Genomic DNA, 21,391 nt, shown 5'->3' on the forward strand with positions numbered 1-21,391 from the left:
AGGAGCACATCTAGCCGCACATGGAGGCATCATCCGTGCCATACTTTTTTTTCTCCTTTTCTTTTATGAAAGAGCAGCACAGGCATGTCATGCATGAGTTCTTGACGATGGCGCAGCGGGAGCTTGCTTGCATTGCCGTATGTGGTGTGTGCAGCTTCATGCATGCTCCAGGTTAATCTAGTTCTCTTGCCTGCCTCCACGTCAGTTGGTGATGCCGTTGGATTACCAGAATACAGTGGCCCTGTTTGTTTTCGCTTATAAGCGGATTCTCAATGGAAAAAAGCCAGAAACCCATCCAAACGGTTCGATTAAAATCGGCTTCTTTCCACCGCCGCTTCCACGGAAATCAGAAAAAACAACGTCAACCCCGATTCTCACCACCGTCTCCCCGAGCTCGCTTCGGCGGTAAGCGAGTGGCTTTTTCCCTCGCAGCCCCCGCCTCTCTCTGCTGTCACGCCGCCGCCCGCCCTCCCCTGCTGCCGCCGCACCCGTCGCGCCGCCGCACGCCATCCCCGCGCCGCCGCCTGCTGTCCCTGCTGCTGCCGTGCCGCGGGCCATCCTCCCCTGCTGCTGCCGCGCCGCGGGCCAACCCTCTCCTGCCGCTGCGCGGGGCCTTGAGCCGGCGCCGGAGCACCACGACGAGGCGAAGGCGCAAGTGGCGGAGCAGAGCAGCAAGCGGTGCAGCAAGGCAGCAAGCGCTGTGTGAAGAGATAAGGAGAGAGAGAGAGTAGAAAGGGATAATGAGAGGTAGGAAAAAAGAAAGAAGAAAAATGTGTGGATAAAGATTCGGTAGGAAAAAAAGTAGGAAGAGTATATTTAGCTTTAAAATATACTTAATATTATTGTGATATAATTATCTAGTCAAGATACTAAAAGAATATAAAAATTATTGACTTCTACTCATATTCAATGGAAAATGAGATATCATCAGTTTCAAGGGCACTTCAGACATTTTACTACTTATTTCAGAGAATCAACTCAGAATAATTAAGATTGTCAAACACCCAGCTTATCCAGACAGCCGATTCTTCAGGCAGTTAGCTTATCTCAGAATCATGATTCTCAGAAAAACGAAGTCCAGGAAAACAGAAACAAACAGGGCCAGTAAAGCTCGCCAGCTCTTGTGTTGGGCAGTTTGGGGAAATATGGCCCACCTAGGAAAAATTTGGCCCGAACTGGCTAGCTAGAATTACTCCGCATGCATGCTGGTCCATGGGCCGAAAATTGCCCTTACAATCCTCAAACGCGGCCTGCTTGCCGGCCCAGATAGTCCTTTTTTTTTGTTAGGGGCCGGATCAACCGTGTCCCCACACGTGCTAATTATATTTAATATAAAACAAAATTTATAGCTAATAATTATAATTATTTATCTCACATCCTCTTTTATCTATTAAAAATTCTAACACATACTCTAAAATGCATAGTTATCATTTCATTACTTACTACTCCCTCCATCCAAGTATAATAGATATATTTCCATGGCACAATGACTAAGGGCACCAAGTGTGCTTATTAATCTCATAAGTGCAACATAGACTTTTTGTTGGTCCTCCAATATTTTAACTAGGAACTCATTGTTTCTAGAGCTATTGATTGCCACAGTTACCATTTTTGAACATTTGTAGTTTTGAAATATAGCTATCAAAAGTGGATGGAGAGAGTAGTTGCAATAGATTCCATTTTGCATCACACCTCTATAGTGTTTGATATATATTTAATTAAATTATTGTTTACAAATTAGTATTCTTATCTCTTTCGTCAAATTTGAATACATGGTGTACATGTCGTTAATAGCATTATTTATATAAACAGTTGCATAAATAATATATTAATAATGATAGAAATAGTCATTTAGAATTTTATATTGGTGTACATTAACATTTTGTTACCATTATATAATTTACATTCATATTTAGGGTTACCTTAACTTTGAATAATAATATAATGGGATAATTTATATGAAAATTTAGGATGTTATTTGTATTATTTTATAATAGTATAGGTGGGTGATTTACATGAAGATTAGGGGGTTACTTTATTTTTTTTTAAATGACAGAGGTGGGTAATTTATTAGGAAAGATAACAGATTCAAGAACTATTATAATTAGAGTTGTTGGATTGATGGCCGAATGTTTGAGAATTTCTAAAATTTCTTTATTTTTTTAGAGCGCCCACCTAGGATTTTAAGTGGTTTTACGTGGAGCTTTTTTAAAAAACCACCAATTAGTAATATTAAGATGCAGGCTTGATGTAAATCAGGATTTGCCATGTATATGGCATTTGAAACGGAACACTACATTTTCCCCTCCTGGATTCCTCCTACTAGAAAAAAGGGTTGTTTGTTCTTTACTTAAAAAAAATAAAAAATTGATTCTGAATATCTCAGATGAACAAATCCATGTATATGTTACCATGTAAATCAGGATTTGTTTGTTTGGTACCAACGAAAATCACTCTGAACTTTTGTTTACATCATGCACCCACCATCTGAGTTGCTAAACTTTAGATGCTGGAAGCCTGGAACACTCTAATCGCGCGCCAAAGGTGAGATTTAGTTTTTCTCAGCTAAGCAAATCCATGAATTCTCGACTCCAGAATTCAGATGCATATCGAAACGAAACGAACTGACTGATGTAAGTTTAGGATCCCCAACATTTTTGGCCAGTTCATCTTCAGCATGATATTGCACAGTAATGCATGACTAATTCTGTCCTAAGCTAAGCTGAAGACTGAAGGAACCAGTTAACCACACAAACATGGACTCGTTAGCATGATACCTGTAAGCTGAAGAAAGGGAGGAACCTGCAGCACTGATGACATGGGAACGAAGCTCCATTGTGCCGGCAGGGAATGTAGCAGATTTCTGATAATCAAACATTCGAACCCCCGTCTGAACCGGCGGACTACCATGGCATCAGGCTGCTGCTGTCTTGCTGCAGCAGCGTGCCGCGATCTTGATCTGCTGGAGTTCACACCCTCCGTCTTCGGAGCTCGGACCCTGACATGGACGACCAGACGCCTCGAAGGAGCGCCGCTGCCGCGACGCGTTCCGGCCATGCTCTCCGCTGGTGCCGCGGCGAGTTCGGTGATTGCGGCCTTTCCTGCAGCCTGCTGCGCCAATTACAGTTGCAGCAGCTTCTGATCACCACCGGCGCCGTCCAGTGTGCCCGCCGCGCGGCAGTGGGACGAGCGTCCCCGGATGCCCGAACGGATGTAGAACTTCCACGAACACGACGCTGACTTCCGTCGCCGGCGAAGTGAGCAAGTCGTCGCTGCTTATCCTGAGCCACCGGACTACCGGCTGCAGCGCCCGACTCGCGAGGACGACGCTCTTGAGTCTTGAGGGTCGAGATGGTCCCAATCTGGACCGCACAGAACGGATCCGACGGCTTGCAGGCACCCAGGGGATGGACGGTATTTGAAATACCGTCCACCCTTGGGGTCCGCCCCGTCCACGACGCGGCGCGCCGGAGCGGCGCCGAGTTCAGGCCGTCCCTGGCTTTCCAACCCCCAGTCCCCCCTCCTCGTAAGAACTCAAGAGGCTCGCCTTGCATCCGATTGGCGCTGGTGGCCTGGAGCCCTAGAGGGGAAGGGGACCGGGACAGGTGTGCTACCGCTGGGCTCGCGGCGGGTGTCAGGAATGGCGCGCGCACAAAGCGCAGGCGAGACGTTGGCGGCCGTCTCCTTCTCCTCCGCAACACTCAATCCCGTGCCCCGCCGGCCAGCCTGAGAGAGTCTTAGCCGCCTGACGCGGCTTGCAGAAACGGACGTTGCATGACGAGAACGATGGTGGCCCAAGTCTCCGCAATGTTGGGCGGCGCCGGCGCCGATGATGACGACGCCGTCGTGAGCGCCTAGGCTGACACTAATAAGGCGGTCGGATGCGGCTGCTGCTGTGGCCACTGGCCACTCGCCACGGTCGGCAATCGACGTTGTTGGCTTGGAGCTGCACAGTGCATCCTTGGATGATGCCAGATTGCCGATGTGGAGTTTCCTGCCCAATCCAATCAAGTTTGTACGCTGTAGTTGTAATCCTGCAATGTTCAGGATTTTCAACGACAAGTTTGCCGGCGGTGCGAACGACTGGCCACGCGAAGGAGGACTGCAGTCTATAGAGCTTCGGGATGCCAGATTGTCAGATTCATCCTGAACCGCTTCCATGACAGCCGCCGTCATATATTCACAGTGGCTGTCACATGCATGGCAACTTTTGGGGGTCAGGTCCTGATTCAGTAAAAGTACACTTTCACATTTCTCTTTGTGGTCTGTTCTTCGACATCTTGTTTCTGCCATCCCTCTAGAGTCATATATTGACAGTCAAAAGCAGCTTAGTGCAATTTCTCTGAACACCCTGCTTCTCTGCAATAAAGGCACTCTTTGCCATGCCCGTTCACCTTGGTTCCATGAGATGGGAGGACGTGGTAACCGTGTGATTCGGCTGTTCTAGCTAGTGTGTTTCTTCCTTGCAGTTTCTAGTTTTTAGTAGCAGCCATCGCTAATCCAGGAAAACATAGCTGTATTTACTTGCTGCTGCAGAGTGCAAATAATTAAGGACTGGATTGCAGCCAGTTTGCTAGATAGTTCAGAAATGGCAGTGCTATCATTAATTTCGGATTGGACTTGTGTATCCAAATGTAATTCCATCGATTATGATGAGGGGATTCACATTGAGGCTTTGGGGCTTGATTTGCAGCTTCAAGGCAGGGACAAACAAACTGATCTCCAGGCAGGACAGGATTTGTTTGTTTGTTACAATAAAAAATGACCCTGAACTTTTGTTTACATCTTGCACTCACCATCTGAGGTACTAAATTTTAGATGCTGGAAGCCTGGAACACTCTAATCGCCAAAGGTGAGATTTAGTTTTTCACAGGTGAGCAAATCCATGAATTCTCGCTTTTTTAAAAGAAAATCCATGGATTCTCTACTCCAGATGCACGTCGAGTGATCTGCTAGTTCACTGAATGATCTAAGTTTCGTACCCCAACATTTACTGTGGTTCGTCTTCAGCATGACATTGTTAAGTACTATCCTGAGCTAGACTGAAGTAACCACACACAGACATGAACACATGAACTTGTTAACATGACATTGCAAGCTAAAGAAAGGGAAGACACAATCGTGCCGGCAGGGAATGCAACAGATTTCCGACAAAGCTGCCGAGCTCGCATGATCTCCGATGGGGTGACAGGAAGTGACCAAGACCAATCAAACATTAGAACATCCTTTGAACCGGCGGACTGCCTTGGCATCAGCGTGCCGCTGGTTCCATCCTCCGTCTTCGGAGGACAAGGACGAGTATACGCCTTGCAGGAGCGCCGCCGCCGGGACGCGTTCCGGTAGTGCTCGTCGCCGGTGCCACGCGGAGTTCAGTGATTGGGGCCTTGCCTGCCGCGCCAAATCTAGCGCTAGCATCTTCTGATCACCACCAGCCCAGGCGGCGCGTCCATTGCTTGCGCCACGGGGAGGGACAAGCCTCGCCGGAGGCCACAGCAGATGCACCACCTCCACGAACACGTACCGGCGAAGTGCCACCTCTGGCCACCGTCGCCGGCGAAGTGGGCAGGTCGCTGCTTCTCCTGTGCCACCGGACCACTGCATGCCCGTGGCCACCGGCTGCCGAACGCGACTGGCGAGGAAGACGCTCATGAGGGTTGAGATGCCCCAATTTGGACCACACAGAACGGATCCGACGGGCTGTAGACATCCGGGGGTGGACGGTATTTCAAATACCGTCCACCCGGTCAGTATCCGAGACGCCGTCCACCCTTGGGGTCCTGCCCGGCCACGGCGCGCCGAAGCGGCGTTGAGTTCCGACCATCCCTGGCTTCCTGCCATGACATCCTCGCCTTCGCGGCGCGCAACGCGGCAACCATACTCAGCGGCGGGAGGATCCGGATCCGCGACGACGCCACGCCAAGACGACGCCATCCGCCGCGGGCGCAGGGACGGCTTGTCCGTGGATGCCGCTGACGCCGTGCTCTTGGGCCCCGCTCCAACTTCGCCGCAAGGGCCCTCGGCAAGGGCGACCTCACCGCGCATGCAGTCGGCGCCTCTGCTCGTCCGTCGCGACCGCCTACTACCAGCCGGCCCTACTCGTCGCGGGGCCGAAGCTTCTGCTGCAGACCGCGGCGAGCGACACGACAAGGACGGAGACCATGACGATGATTAAAAACGTTCGAGACATGGACCCGGCGTTCCGGGCCGCGTCCAGCTACAGCGGGGTCAGGGTGGACACACGGCGGCGACTAGAGATGGAATTGGCGCTGGGAGTGCGACGAGCGTCGTCGGGAGCCCGAGCAGATGCAGCAATTCCGCCAACACGTCCGATACTTCTACCGCTGGTCACCATCGCCGGCAAAGCGGGCAGGTCGCTGCTTCTCCTGAGCCGCCGGACCACCGTCTGCGGCGCGCGACGGGCGAGGAAGACACTGTTTTCCTTTTGAGAGTGCTGAGGAAGACGCTATTGAGGGTTGCGATGCTACAAATCTGTACCGCACAGGACGGATCCAACGGCTTGTAGGCACCCAAGCGTGGACGGTATTTCAAATACCGTCCACCAGGTCGGTACGTGAGATACCGTCCAGGGTCGCGCCCGGGCACGGCGCCCCGGAGCGGCGCCGAGTTCAGGCCGTTCCTGGCTTCCACCCCCCCTTCCTCGTAGGCACCCAGGAGCCTCGCCATCCTGCATCTTACCGGCGCTAGTGCGATGGTTGGCCTGGAGCCCTGGAGGCGAAGGAGACCGACAGGTGCGCCGGGCGCGCGGCGGGGGGCAGGCATGGCGCGCGCGCAAAGCGCCGGCGAGATGTCGGCCACCGGCTCCTCCGCGCCACTCAATCTCGTGCCCCACCGGTCCGCCTGAGAGAGTTGTAGCCACTTGGCAACCATCGTTAGCCTCCGTCCCTGCTCTTCCTCTCGAAGTCCTCTCCGCACGCGCGACAAGGAGTGCGGCACAGCTCTTGACCCTGTCGATGACGAAGGCGCGGTTTGCAAAAACAAACGTCGCGCGACGAGAACGACGGTGGATATCACAGGCAGTATGTAATCAAGTCTCTGCAATGTTGGTCGGCGGCGATGATGGCGCCACCATCGGAAGCGGCGGCTGCAGTGCCCGTGCCACTCGCTAGGGTCGGCAACGTTGGCGGCTTGCAGCTGTGCAGTGCATCCATGAATGCCATGCCGATGTGGAGTTTTCCGACCAATCCAATCAAGTTTGTACACTGCAGTCATAATCCTGCAAGTTTCAGAATTTTCAATGACAAGTTTGCCGGCGATGCCAACGACTAGCCAGGCGGCCAGGCCCAGGCGAAGGAGGACTACAAAGCTCCTGTATGTCAGATTGAACCTGATTATCTTGCCTGACAACTAGGGCTGCACGAAAAACTCATAACTCACTAGCTCGCTTGACTCGCTCGTTAATTGCTCGACTCGAGCTCGACTCGTTTTATAATGAGCCAGCTCGTTTCCAGCTCGGTTCACGAGCTGCTCGCGAGCCATAACAAGCCAAGTTAAATCTCAAGCTAACAACTAAATTGGCTCGGCCCATATAGCCACACATCCTTTGGCAGCTTTTGGTGTTTATATATTACCTACAAACCTGATGAGTCTAGCACTCAAGCTGTTGCTCATTTATTTTACCTACAAACCTGATGAGTCTATCGTTGACTTATGGTTATGGTTGTGGTGGGTTGGACAAAAACTTTGTGGAATTGTGGACCAATCCCTGGATGTATTATATTCTCCGTTGTTAAAATTATAAGTATTTTGTGTGTTTTTGTGGTTTGGCTCTCGAGCCAAACGAGCTGGCTCGAGCTGTTTAGCGAGCCGAGCCAGCTCGTTAACGAGTAGAGCTATAACAAGCCAAGCTGTAACGAGCCAAGTTGGCTCGATATCCAGCCCTATTCACCGTGTTCGGCTGGTGCACCAGCCTCCAGCCCTATAGTATTTCTCTCTCACATCGCTCCAGCACTAGCCTCCAGCCACCAGCCAGGTAATAGTGTTTTTCTCTCACACCACTCCAGCTCCAGCCTCCAGCTCCAGGCTGCCGAACGCAGTGACAACCGATAGGATCAGGTCCGGTTCAGAAAGTATACTTTCACATTTCTCTGTTTGGTCTGTTCTTTGACTTTTTATTTCTGCCACCACCCCTTTGGACTAGTTCGGCGGTAAAAAGAAGCTTAGGCCTTGTTTGCAAAATTCAAAAACTATCATATCACAAGAGAATCTTACAACCACGGAGCATTAAATCTAAACAAAAATAATAATTGCATAGTTTGTTTGTAAATTGCGAGACGAATCTAATGAGCCTAATTAGATTACGATTATACACTAAATTGCTACAGTACTCATGCGCTAATGATGGATTAATTAGTCTTAATAAATTCGTCTTGTAATTTACAGACGAGATCTGTAATTAATTTTGTGATTAATGTATATTTAATACTTCAAATATGCAAAGATTCAATTTCAAAAACTTTACAGGTGCAATTTCTCTGGACACCCTATGCTTCTCTGCAATAGTACTGGCACTCTGCCATGCCTAAGGACCTTGGTTCCATGAGATGAGAGGACGTGACCGTGTGATTCGACTGTTCTAACTAGTGTGTTTCCTCCTTGCACTATGTAGTCTTTAGTACCAGTCATCTCTAACTCAGGAACAAATTGCTGTGTTTTTACCTGCCGCTTGAGAGTGCAAATTAAGAAGTGCATTGCAGCCAGATTACCAGATAGCTGCTGCAGACAGTTTAGAATTAGCAGATGTTGAGAAAGAAGTACAGCCTTATGTATGTCGTCAGAAACCTTATTGCCATCATTAATTTTGGGCTGGACTTGTGTATCCAAATGTAATCCCATGGATTATGATGGGGAGATTCAGGGAATGCAGCAACTTTCTGATAAGCTGTCGAGCTCGCTTGCTCTCCGGTGGGCGACGGGAAGTGATCACCAAGACCAATCAAGCAATCGAACCCCCTTCTGAATCAGCAGACTGCCATCCGCCATGGCATCAGCAGGCTGCTGCAGCAGCAGCCTGCAGCGGGTCACACCCTCCGTCTTCGGAGCTCCGACCCTGACAATGACGACAAGCCGCCTCGTAGGAGCAGTAGCACCGCTGCAGCGACGCGTTCGGGGCATCCTCTTCGCTGGTGCCGCGACAAGTCGGCGCCAATTCCAGCGCCGAAAGGTCCTGGCGGCACGTCCACCGCCGTTCAGTGAGCGCGGCACCGGACAAACCTCGTCGGATGGCAGAGCAGATGCAGCACTTCTGCGGACAAGTCCAATCGTGATTGCGCGGCGCTTGCCACCGTCGCCGGCGAAGTGAGCAAGTCGCTGATTCTTCTGGGGCACCGGACCACCGCGGGTCCGCGGCCACCGGCTGCCGCGCGCGACTCGCGAGGAAGACGCTCCCAAGTGTCGAGATGCTCTCAATCCGGACCGCACATGTCGGATCAGACGGCTCGTAGGCACCCAGGGGTGGACGGTATTTGTCCACCCGGACGGTAATTCGGATACCGTCCGCCCTTGGGGTCCTGCCCGGCCCCGGCCATGGCGCGCCGGACCGGCACAGCACTGAGGCGATCCCTAGCTTCTACCCTCTTCCTCACACGCACCTGGGAGCCTCGCTGTCTTGCCTCTGACAACCGCCGGTGTGATATGGCCTGGAGGCGAAGGGGGCGACGACGGAGGGAGCTGGGTGAGGCGGTGGCGGGACGGCATGTGGCAGACATGGAGCGCGCACAAAGCTCCGCCAGGACGCCGGCGGTCGATTGGAGCCACTGTGCCACTCGGTCCCGTGCCCCTCCGGAGATAGTCGCAGCCTTTTTTACCATCGCTAGCCTCAGCCGTCAGCCCCTGCTCTTCCGATCCTCCCGGAGTCCTCGCCGCGCGCGCGACTAGGAGCGCGACACGGCTCTGAGTGACGACCGGCATGCTGAACACGCGGAGGCTGGTTGAAGAACGGTGGTGGACACCATGGGCTGTAACGAAGTCACCTCAATGTCGGGCGCTCGGCGAGGATGGCGCTGTCGTAATAAGCTAAGCAGCTGGGCCGCCGGCCGCCGCCGCCATGATCATCGCATCCAGGCTCCAGTCTAGGCACCACGTGGGCGACGTTGGTGCAGGCACACAATCACTCCAATCTTCATAGGCACGCATGTCAGTGGAGCCACAGCGGGCGCTCTCTGACGACGGTGAAGTAACCAACACCAACCAGCCCTCTTCTGAGCCGGCAGGCACCACCATGGCCTCATCGGCGGCACTTGCTTCTTCAATGTCGTTTTACTGTGAAAGCAGGATTAGATCAGAGGACGAAATGACTGTTCACAAGTTAGCTAAGCTTTTATTTGCAGGTGTTAGACTGTTAATAGACATGTTTGGGAGCTGAACACACCAAGTCACCAATTTCATTGATGTGTTCATAAAACTTAGGCCATGCGATAATTTCATCAATCTCAAGCTCTACGCCCAATTAATATAACTAGCCTATCAACCCGTGCTCCCGCAGGGGCTAATTGGAGTTATTCTAAAAATAAATCATATAACTACGAACTATAATTATCTATCTCACGCACTCTCATCTATTAAATATTCTAATACATACTATAAAATATATATTTATCATAATATAGTTGCAATAGATTTTATTTTGCACCACACCTCCATGTGTGTTTGATATATATATTTAATTAAACTATTTATTTATGAATTAGTGTTCTTATCTCTTTCATCGTACATGAATACACATTGACACTTATCGTGGGTAGTATTTTATATAAATAATAATATAATAATAATAGAAATAGTAATTTAGAATTTTATATTGACATACTTTTATATTCTATTATAATTATATAATTTAGATTTAGATTTAGGGGTTATTTAACTTTTAATGATCACATAATTAAATAATTTATATACAAATTTAGGGGTTGATGCATTATTGTTTTAATGGCATAGGTGAGTAATTTACATGAAGATTAGAGGGTTACTTTAGATTTTTTATAATGGCAGAGGTGGGTAATTTAGATACATATTTAGGGGGTTACTTTAGTCTATTTTTATAATGGTAGAGGTGGATAATTTATTAGAAAAAATAACAGATCCAATGACTATTATAATTCGAGTAGTCAGATGGATGGCTAGATGTTTTTGATTTTTGTAAGAATTTCTAGAATTTATCTATTTTTTAGAGTGTCCACCTATGATCCTAGTTGGCTTCACGTGGAGACTTCAAAGGAGCCTCCAATTAGTAATAGTAAAATCTCATGGAAAAATATTATTCAGAAGGTGATGCTGTTATGTTTCTAATAAAACCTGCTTTACACTACAAACTAAATTTACGGAAATAGGGAATAAAACATTTCCAGCGAAAAGCTCAAAAATGTTTAGGCAGAATGAACTATGGCCTATCATGGGCCCACGATAATTCAGTAGAATGAGAAAAGCAGCCCATCTTACCCTACATACCATTTCCTTTCCTTTTCAGCCCACATATACAGCTTAGCTTGTAGGCACAAATTGTGTTGGCAAATTACTACGAATTTCTAACAAATTTAATTGACGCTTCGGACAAGAAATTTGACTTGCATGTAATAACAGCTTATTTTATACTACGGGATTCCACTTCTTTGCCGTGTGCTCGCTAGGAGCACATGGCAAAAGCCACAATGCACAAGGCATAGATCAGCCGGCAAAGACAAGTTTTGCATGTGCTTTTTTTCCGGGGCACACAGCTTTTGCCGTGTGTTTTTTCACGCCCACGGCAAAAAAAGTGCCCCCTGACACCATCGGCCCTAGAAATTACCTTTGCCATGTGCTAACGGCAGGCACACGATAAAGTTCAAATGTTTGCCGTGTGCCAAGTGTCCAGAGACACAGCAAACAATGACTCCTTTGCCGTGAGCCAACGGCACACGACAAACAATGGCCTCTTTGCCATGTGCTAGGCCAGGACACACAGCAAATAATGGTCACTTCGCTGTGTGCCCTCCCAAGGCACATGGCAAAGCGTCAATTTCATCCTTTTTTTTGTTTTGGCACGTATATGAAATCCCAATCAAATATCATATGCAGTTCATATATTTCAAAATAAATATTACAAACATTTCATAAATCACAATAAGCATCACATGCAATCCATCAAACCACTAGTATACTTGCCTGTGCTCTCGATTTGCCATGTGTTTATTTCCTTGGCACAGGGCAAATGTAGACTTTTCCGTGTGCCTTATTTGTGTTGTGTGCTTTTAGTTCTGCTCACGCCAAAAATTGTGTTTGCCGTGTACCCAAAATTTAGCACACGGCAAAGTCTAGGGCACACGGCATTTTAGCAGTTTCTGATAGTGTTAGTTGAGTGGAGGGAGTGTATAAATTAAAACGAAGACAGATTTAAAGCAGCAAAGAAGACGATCTGGGAGTGTAAATAATAAGAAATAATAAATGTTTTTCTTCCAGTTCATTATACACCTCTGAAGTTATAGAAAGGAACATCTAGTGCATTGCAACTTGAAATATCAAATTGTTGCAATGCATGAGCACCTGGATGTTGACAAGAAGTCTGGCTTAATCAGCTAGCTATTGACGACGTTGCCGTACTTCCTGACCTGGCCGGCCGTCCCGGTGAGCACCTGGATGCCGCCCATCTTCACCAGCGCCGCCGCGAACTGCCCCATCCACGTCGCAGCGTCGCCGGAGTTGTTGGCCACCTTGGCCGCCGTGTAGCTGCTGGTCCGACACGAAGAGCCCCTGCCCGGTCACCAGGTTGCTGTAGTACTGGTTGCTCAGCACGTTCGGGTCGGTCACGCGGTTGTTGTTCACCACCGGGTCGCCGCCGCCGGTGCCCGGCGCCGGGCACACCGTCTTCAGAGCGGCGTCGTAGGTGTTGTTCATGGTCGGGTCCACGGTCGGGTACAGTCGGCCGTTGACGAAGGAGCAGTGCGCCTGCCCGAAGGAGTGCGCGGCGGAGAGCGTGACGAGGTCGTCGACGCTGAGGCCCTTGGCGGCGAAGTTGCTGATGAGCTCCTGGAGCTTGAAGATCGGGGACGGGATGTTCTGGAGCACGTCGATGAAGTTGGAGACGACCCCGTCGCGGCGGCCCGACGGCATGGCGAAGCTGGCGAAGCCGCCGGAGACGACAGCCGAGTCGCGCGCCGCGAAGGCGAGGATGTCGGCGCAGGAGACCACGCCGGGGCAGACGGACTCCACGGCGGCCTTGATCTTGTTCGCGGCGTCGTAGCCGCGGAGCGCGATCGCCTTCTTCTCCACCTGCGCGTTGTTGCTGGTCGGGTCGAGCAGAATGGACGCGTCGCAGCCCTGCAAAACCCATCGATTTTGTTCATATCCGCTTTTCATCAACCTTAACAATTTTTGGATAATATTTGCCAGTTGCTACTAAGCAATAAGAAGATGATGGATTACCCTGACAAAGCAGTCGTGGAAGAAGAGGCGCATGAAGGCGGCGCCCATGGTGGGGTCGTTCCTGACGATCCCTTCGGTGACGCTGCGCACCGTCTCCTCAGCCTGCGGGCATGACGAGCCGTAGAAGTTGTTCTGCAGCGGCGACTGCGCCAGCGACGCCGTGCTCAGGGCAGCAGTCACGACGAACGCCATGAGCAGCATGGTCTTGCATGACGATGTCGCCATCGCCGTTCCTTCCTCAGCTTAATCTACTCGCTGACCGATCTCCAAGCTTTCAGAAAGCTTATTAGGATATAGCGACCAAGTGTTTACTGAAAGGGGACGTGCAGGGAATGTTTGATGGTAACGGTGATCTGGTACCTGAGGGTATATATAGATCGTCATCCATGCCTCTACATAGAGTTCACTACATCATTATTTTCCTTTTTTTATAATGTCAACCGCAACTAATGATTTGGAAGCTGATACCACCACACCATAAAGTGCCTATAATACAAAATATTATTGGCTACAAAAGCTTTGTTGACATTCCCAATTGCCACCTGGCAGGAGGTGGTATATATGATATATATACATGATCTTATATAATTCAGGACAAACAACATCAAAATAAAGCGATATGGAAGATTTGTAAGGACATGATTCCCGCTAATTAATAACTTGTGGTAGTTGATTCTAGCTGGCTGTCGTCAACGCGTACTCTATACAGAATGAAGCTGACTAGCAAATGTTCTTTCACATTTGCCTAGATGGAAATTAGAAATTATGAATGGTGTTCACATATTAAAAGTTGAATCTTCAAATCCTCTAGAGAATTTCTTAGGTAAACATACATATATAGTCCATCCGTCCTAAAACGTACGAGATTTGAGTATGTCCTAAGTCAAACTATTTTCAATTTTTATACAGAAGAGTGTTACTGTCTACTACATCAAAACGTAAACTACAAAATATATTATTTCATAATATGATGGATATAATTATGCTCATTTGATATTGTAAATGCTATTTTTCTTTTCTATAAAGTTGTTTAGACTTAAATTATTTATAGTTTGACTTATTGCAAACACAAAAATCCCTTCTACTTTGAAAAAGCCTATAACAAGGTCAAATGGAATTTCTTATTACAGTCGCTTCGGTTGAAAGGCTTCTCGTCCAAATGGATAGAGTGGATCAAGTCTTTCATCTCAGGCGGCAGTGTAGCAGTAAACATTAATGATGAAGTGGGACCTTATTTCCAGACTAAAAAGGGAGTGAGGCAAGGAGATCCCCTTTCACCTATCCTCTTCAACATTGTGGCCGATATGCTCACGCTTTTTATAAATAGAGCGAAAGCAGAAGACCAGCTAAGTGGTGTGGTGCCGCATCTCATTGAGGGTGGGTTATCTATATATACTACAATACGCTGATGACACAATCTTATTCTTAGACCATAATTTGGAGCAGGGTCAGAACATGAAGAACATCCTTTGTGCTTTCGAGCAACTATCCGGTCTCAAGATTAATTTCCATAAGAGTGAAATTTTCTGCTTTGGCCAAGCAAAGAACTGTGAAAATCAATACATGGAACTATTCGGGTGTAACCCTGGTACTTTTTCCCAATTAAATATCTAGGCATTCCTATTCATTATAGGAGATTGTCTAACAATGATTGGACGAAGGTCCTAGAAAGAATTGAAAAGCAGTTGGAAAGGGAAAAACCTCTCTAACTGGTGGCCGACTGACTTTAATCAATTCGGTCCTCAGCAGTATACCATTGTACATGATGTCCTTCTTCGAGACCCCGAAAGGGGTCCGTAAGAAGTTAGATTATTTCCGTTCTAGATTTTTCTAGCAAAGTGACGAGCGTAAGAAAAAAATATAGATTTGCCAAGTGGGATATCCTGTGCCAACCTAAGGACCAAGGGGGCTTAGGGATACACAACTTAGAGCTAAAAAACATAGCCTTGCTCAGTAAATGGTTATATCATCTGCTAACGACAGACGGTACATGGAAGCAACTCATCCGCATTAAGGACATTGGGACAAAGCCACTTGTGCAAGTCCAATGGAAAAACGGAGATTCTCATTTCTGGGCAAGCCTAATGAAAACGAAACAGGAATTCCTAAAATTCAGAACATTCATAGTTAAAGACGGGTCACAAGTGCGTTTTTAGGAGGATAGATGGCTAGGCAATATAACTCTCCAGGAACAATACCCTCAGCTTTACAATATAGCCAGGAAAAAACATGATACGGTGGCTGATGTACTAAGCACACAGATCCCAAACATATCTTGGCGGAGAGACCTAATTGGCAACAAGCTGATATCGTGGAACAATTTTCTATCTCGGCTAGAGGGAATAGAACTAAGACAGGAGAGAGATGAATTTAGATGGAATTTAGATCAGTCTGGTGTTTTCTCTGTGAAATCACATTATCTGGGATTAATCCATCAAGATACCCCAAATCTGAATAAGAAACTCTGGAAACTGAAGACCCCACTGAAAATCAAAATCTTCGTATGGTATCTCAGGAGGGGTGTCATTCTCACAAAAGACAACCTAGTGAGACGAAACTGGCAAGGAAATCAATAGTGTTGTTTCTGTCATGAAAATGAAACAATACAATATCTATTTTTTGACTGCAGGTTCACTAGAATGTTATGGGCTACAATATATGCGGCCTAGGGATTACCCAAACCTTGCAATATGTCTAATATGTTCGGAAGTTGGCTAAATGGAATACCCAAAGATTTTAAACCATTAGTGCTTGTGGGCGCGGCAGCCTTGTGTTGGTCTGTTTGGCTCTACAGGAATGCGGTGGTGTTCGATAACAAACAATCTTCTCTTTTTTGCAGGTTATCTACTTGACGACACATTGGCTACGTACGCGGGCTATCCTACAATGTCCTTCTTCGCAGAATATCCTTGTAGCGGCATCTCATTTCTTGGCGCAGGTGGCCAAGGATTTTTTTTGCCCAGGCTCATGGGTGGCGGTATAGTCGTATGATTGACGGTCACTAGTGTACCCAGTGCCGTAGGCTCCCGCACTGTGCGGGGTTATTTTAGAACTCTTTTTAGGCTGTGTGCAGTTGCGGCAGAGGCCGGGAACATTTCAAGTTGATGTATCACCTTGATGTATCCTCTTGAAATCAATAAAGTTTCCCCTTTCCAAAAAAAAACTTGGTAGTTGAGTATATAGGACTGTTTTTCTTGTTGTATCAGCAAGTACCTAAATCTGCACACCATCATAGTTTCAGTACAGGAAAACAAGTAAGTTATGATTAAGGAAACTATTGTTATAACCTGTTAAGGTCACATATGATTTGTGGGTATATTGTTGAAGTATATTTTACTAATCTTTTTCCGAGTGCAAGACATTTTAGTTTTGTCCTAATTTAGTTAAACTTCTCTAATGTTGACCAAAGTTATTGAAGAATCCATCAATTTCGACAACAACAAATTGGTTTCATTAATTCTATCAATAAAATATGCCTTGATAATGCATTTATTTAGAATCGTAGATGTTAACATATTTTCTATAAACTTTATTAAAGTTAGAAAAATTGAATTTGAACAAACTAAAACGTCAGATAACTTGTTTAAGACTTTCTTTGGCAAAAGAATGCAATGCAAATGCATACGAAACGTTTTTTCGGATTTGTTTGGACAGCATATAGTCCTTGTGCTACCTAGCTCAATAATGTGCTTGCTAATATCCAGCATGGCCAGGTTCGGCTAAGACAGAAGGTTTGTTACAACTAACAAAACTTAATATATGCGGACATACATGCGCAGCATGTTTGTTTTCTTCAACCAATGTCATGTCGACAGTATCACTAATCGTGCTTCACTCCGTGCTTAACTTTTGTTAATCCACCGACTCCCGACCGGATCTCAATGTCATTCTTGTTTAACTTTCCCACCCTGTACAAACCACACCTCAACGCGGTATACTTATGAACCCGCCGCCCGCCACGGTAAAAGTCACACGTACATATACCTTCCATTCGTTTATTTAATATATAGACACTCTCAGCATAGTCGGTGAAATTAGTGTTTTGGTCCGATCAGCGAAAAATGTTATTTTCCGACAAAAGTTGGAAAATCTATTATCTTATTATTTGGCCACCAAAAGGAGCCTCCACGTTCGCTCTCAAAGTCTAGAAATTCCCACGTTAATAGGAGAAAATAAGAGAAATTAAAATTACCCATCACTGCCATTACGAAAAAATAGCCTAAAATACCCATATACATGTTTATAAATTACCTGCCAGTTCTATTAAAATATATTTTTATTTATAAATATAAATATATCCATCGTTTTGCATATCAAGCTACATATCATGCATACCTATAGGATACTAGCAGCAAAGAAGCACTATTGATTACTGAAACAAGTAACATGTGATGAGAAAGATTTAAGTTTATAAATAATAATTAGATAAAAATACGAGATATATTTAAAATATCAATACTAGACGCGCAAATGCGCGGGTCACCCCGCTAGTTTTTAATTATTTACTGAACATATAGCCTCTATGAGTGCCAAATACCAAGTGCTAAGTTGTAGTGTAGTGGTGGAAGCTCTCTGGCTCTATGTTTTGAATCCTTATTTTTTGCTTTTTTATTGGCAATTTGCTCCTCTGCATATACAATAATTGTTGTAAAAACTAAATAGGTGCAGCAAGGACTCAAACCTGAGCCTCTTAGTTGGTATTATCGAGAGCAAAACACTGAGCTATCACCCAAGTTGCAAATGTAGCTTCTCTACTATTTCTAACAAGCTTTATAAATATTTAAATTTTCAAATTTGAGCAAAGTTTCTAATAAAAAATAAGGAAATTCACGAATTTCGTTTATTTGTACATGACCGAGACTTTAGCAACAAGCGAAATATAATATCCTGGTTGACACTCTCTTCCGCTGCAGGAGTACATCTTCTTGAAAGATAATAAGTATATGGATTGTATTATGTGCTAACAACCCTCCAATTGTGTCGGTATGCCTTGTCAACAAACAGACACCATAATTAGTCGACAACGTCAATCATTGTAAATCTCCCCAGATTGTCCAATATATTGGTAGATACGTGCCCATCTAATCATACGTGACCTTAATGAATATATTGGAAATTTACAAAAGACACCTCAATGTCTGGTGTTTCAAAAAATGAAGCATGCTAATTGACCATATTGTCTTGGATAAAGGTCCAATGTTATCCTAGACATTGTGTGAACTGAGGCTGCAGAAAAAAATAACTTTACTAATGTTGGTTGTTCCATTCATGTCATGGCTGCCATTTCCAAACCGAGTCATAGAGACGACACGGACAACAGGAACAAGTTGCAGGTATAGATGTCCAACGGGCCAGCCCGGCACATCGGGCCGGCACGGCCCATTACTGCATGGGCCCACACGGGCCATCGTGCTTTTCGGGCTGTTTTTCGGGCCGTGCCGGCCGTGAAGCACGTCAAAAATAGCAGGCCGTACCGGCCCGTGAAGCCCCGGCCTCCTTTCCTTCCTCCTCATCTCCTTCAGCCCCGGCGGTGACGGCGGGAGAAGGTGCGGAGGCGACGACGGGTGGCGCGGCGCGCACCGACGGCGGGTGGTGGCAGGGGCCTGCGGCAACGACGACGCGCACCGGCGGGCGCGGCAAGTACCGGCGGCGGCAGGAGGAGATACGACGGCGATGGCGGGTGGTGCGACAGCGACTGCGGGAGGCGCGGCGTGCACCGGCGGTGGCAGGAGGAGGCGCGGCCTGGCATCGGGAGGAGGCAGGAGGAGGCGCGGCCCGGCGGCCGTGCGGGATGCGCTGCGGAAGGAGGAGGCGCGGGATGCGGCATACCATGGGAGGAGGCGCATGGGAGTTTAGGGTTAGGTTTTGTGAGGAGGAGGGGATTTGCTGGCCGGCTGGGTGGGCCGGAGGAGTTATTGGGGGCATCGGGCCGCTATCGGGCCGATTGTTGGGAGCGTGCTGTGCCCGTGCCGGCCCACATGCTTAGGGTACGGCCCAAGCACGGCCTGCTCTCCCGGGCCGTCCCAGCCTGAGCCCATGGATCATCGGGCCGGGCCGTGCTTGGGCCGACCAAAAAAACAGACCTCAGGCCGGGCTAACGGACTCGGGCTGCCTGGTCATATATAGTTGCAGGCTGGCAAAGTGGACAGAATACAGACGCAATGAGGGGAGGAGGATCAGAGGCAGGTATCAAAGCGGTCCACACGGGTCAAGCTCAACAATTTACTGGATTATCAGGGGTCACTATATAAGAAAAATCCAACGGATTTAATTTTATGCAACTTTAATTTGTTCGTGTGAAATTTAGATGGTGCTCTACAAGAAGTGTGGAACCTTCATTTAGTTATTCAACTGCTTCATTCTGTCTGTCGGTAGGGAAGAAGTTCCCGTGTTGAAGTCAACAGCTTAATTAGCTAGGTCCTTCGAATCTTGCCCTAAGCTAGCTCTTGATACCCTACAAATCCTCAAACAAACAAATTCTCAAACAACTTATGTAAGCTATCCTGATCGATATTAAGCACGTATTACTCCGCATGTCAATGCGGCGATGCATGTCAACACACCTAGTATAGCTAGATAGCTGCGCCGCACGTAACTACCAATGATTGTAGCCAGTTTATGGCGTGTCAGTACCCTCACAAATGGTGCTAGAGTTATCTTACACACTCGTCTTCTTCCTCGTGTCATGATCTATAAATACCCCCAAAGACACACTGTGTTATCACCATCAAACATTCTCTCATTTCTCCTTTGGTACACTCCTCCAGAGTTGTGGAAGCTTTAGCTAGCTGAAACTGAACCATGGCGATGGCGGCCTCAGCATGCAAGGGCTTGCTGCTCGTGGCGTTGGCTGCTGCCGTGCTGAGCACAGCGTCCGCGACATTGCAGTACGACTTCTACAGCTCATCGTGCCCCAAAGCCGAGGACGTGGTCCGCAATGCCACCATGAAGATCATCGCCGGCAACCCCACCATGGGCGCCGCCTTCGTGCGCCTCTTCTTCCACGACTGCTTTGTCAAGGTGACCATTAATCAATTGATATGATCGTCTTTATGCGACATTTTTCACAATACCCTATTTTTCATGTCATACACAATCGGTGTCGTTAAACTATCAAAAATCGGTCAGATGTGTATTTTGGGCATAAGCAAACTGTACTACTTTTGTATTTGATGTTCTTATGGTCGGTGTCGTTAAAAGTTAAAACCCTTGATGTGATTTTCAGGGCTGCGACGCTTCCATCCTGCTCGACCAGTCGAACAGCAACCCGCAGCCGGAGAAGCTGGCCATCCCGCTGCGCGGCTACGACGCCGTGAACACGATCAAGGCGGCCGTGGAGGCCGTCTGTCCCGGCGTGGTCTCCTGCGCCGACATCCTCGCCTACGCGGCGCGCGACTCCGCCATGATCTCCGGCGGCTTCACGTTCGCCATGCCCGGCGGCCGCCGCGACGGGGTCGCCTCCGACCTGAACGACATCCCCGCGAGCCTCCCCTCCCCGTCCATGCAGGTCCAGCAGCTCATCAGCAGTTTCGGCGCCAAGGGCCTGAGCGCCGACGACCTCGTGGCGCTCTCCGGCGCGCACTCCTTCGGCCAGACGCACTGCTCCTTCGTCACGCCCCGGCTGTACCCGTCCCTGGACAAGACCATGGACAAGGCCTTCGGCGCGGCGCTGCAGAACGAGTGCCCGCGGCGCGGCCCCGGCGGCGCGGTGCTCAACAACAACAACGTGACGGACCCGAACGCGCTGACCAACCAGTACTACAAGAACGTGATCGCCGGGCAGGTGATGTTCACGTCGGACCAGACGCTGACGAGCAGCGCCGCCACGGCCAAGATGGTGCAGGACAACGCCGCCAACCCGGTCGCCTGGATGGCGCGGTTCGCCGGGGCCATGGTGAGGATGGGCGGCATCGAGGTTCTCACTGCGACCCAGGGCGAGATCAGGAACTTCTGCGGCGCCACCAACAGTGGTAGCTAG

At 48.2% G+C, this 21,391-nt stretch overlaps 1 protein-coding gene and 1 pseudogene across 1 annotated transcript; one reads left to right on the forward strand and one right to left on the reverse strand.

The window, feature by feature from the left end:
- Positions 1-12,566: 12,566 nt before the first annotated feature.
- Positions 12,567-13,638, reverse strand: LOC120666394 (annotated as a pseudogene).
- A 6,523-nt stretch (positions 13,639-20,161) lies between these two features.
- Positions 20,162-21,391, forward strand: LOC120664547 (peroxidase 2-like). The gene is made up of 2 exons (XM_039943811.1): positions 20,162-20,433; positions 20,639-21,391. Exons 1-2 carry the CDS (start codon positions 20,215-20,217, stop codon positions 21,389-21,391), a joined length of 972 nt encoding a protein of 323 aa, XP_039799745.1. The 5' UTR covers positions 20,162-20,214.

The sequence above is a fragment of the Panicum virgatum genome, chromosome 3N (genome assembly GCF_016808335.1).
Source record: "Panicum virgatum strain AP13 chromosome 3N, P.virgatum_v5, whole genome shotgun sequence".
NCBI classification, from domain to species: Eukaryota; Viridiplantae; Streptophyta; class Magnoliopsida; order Poales; family Poaceae; genus Panicum; species Panicum virgatum.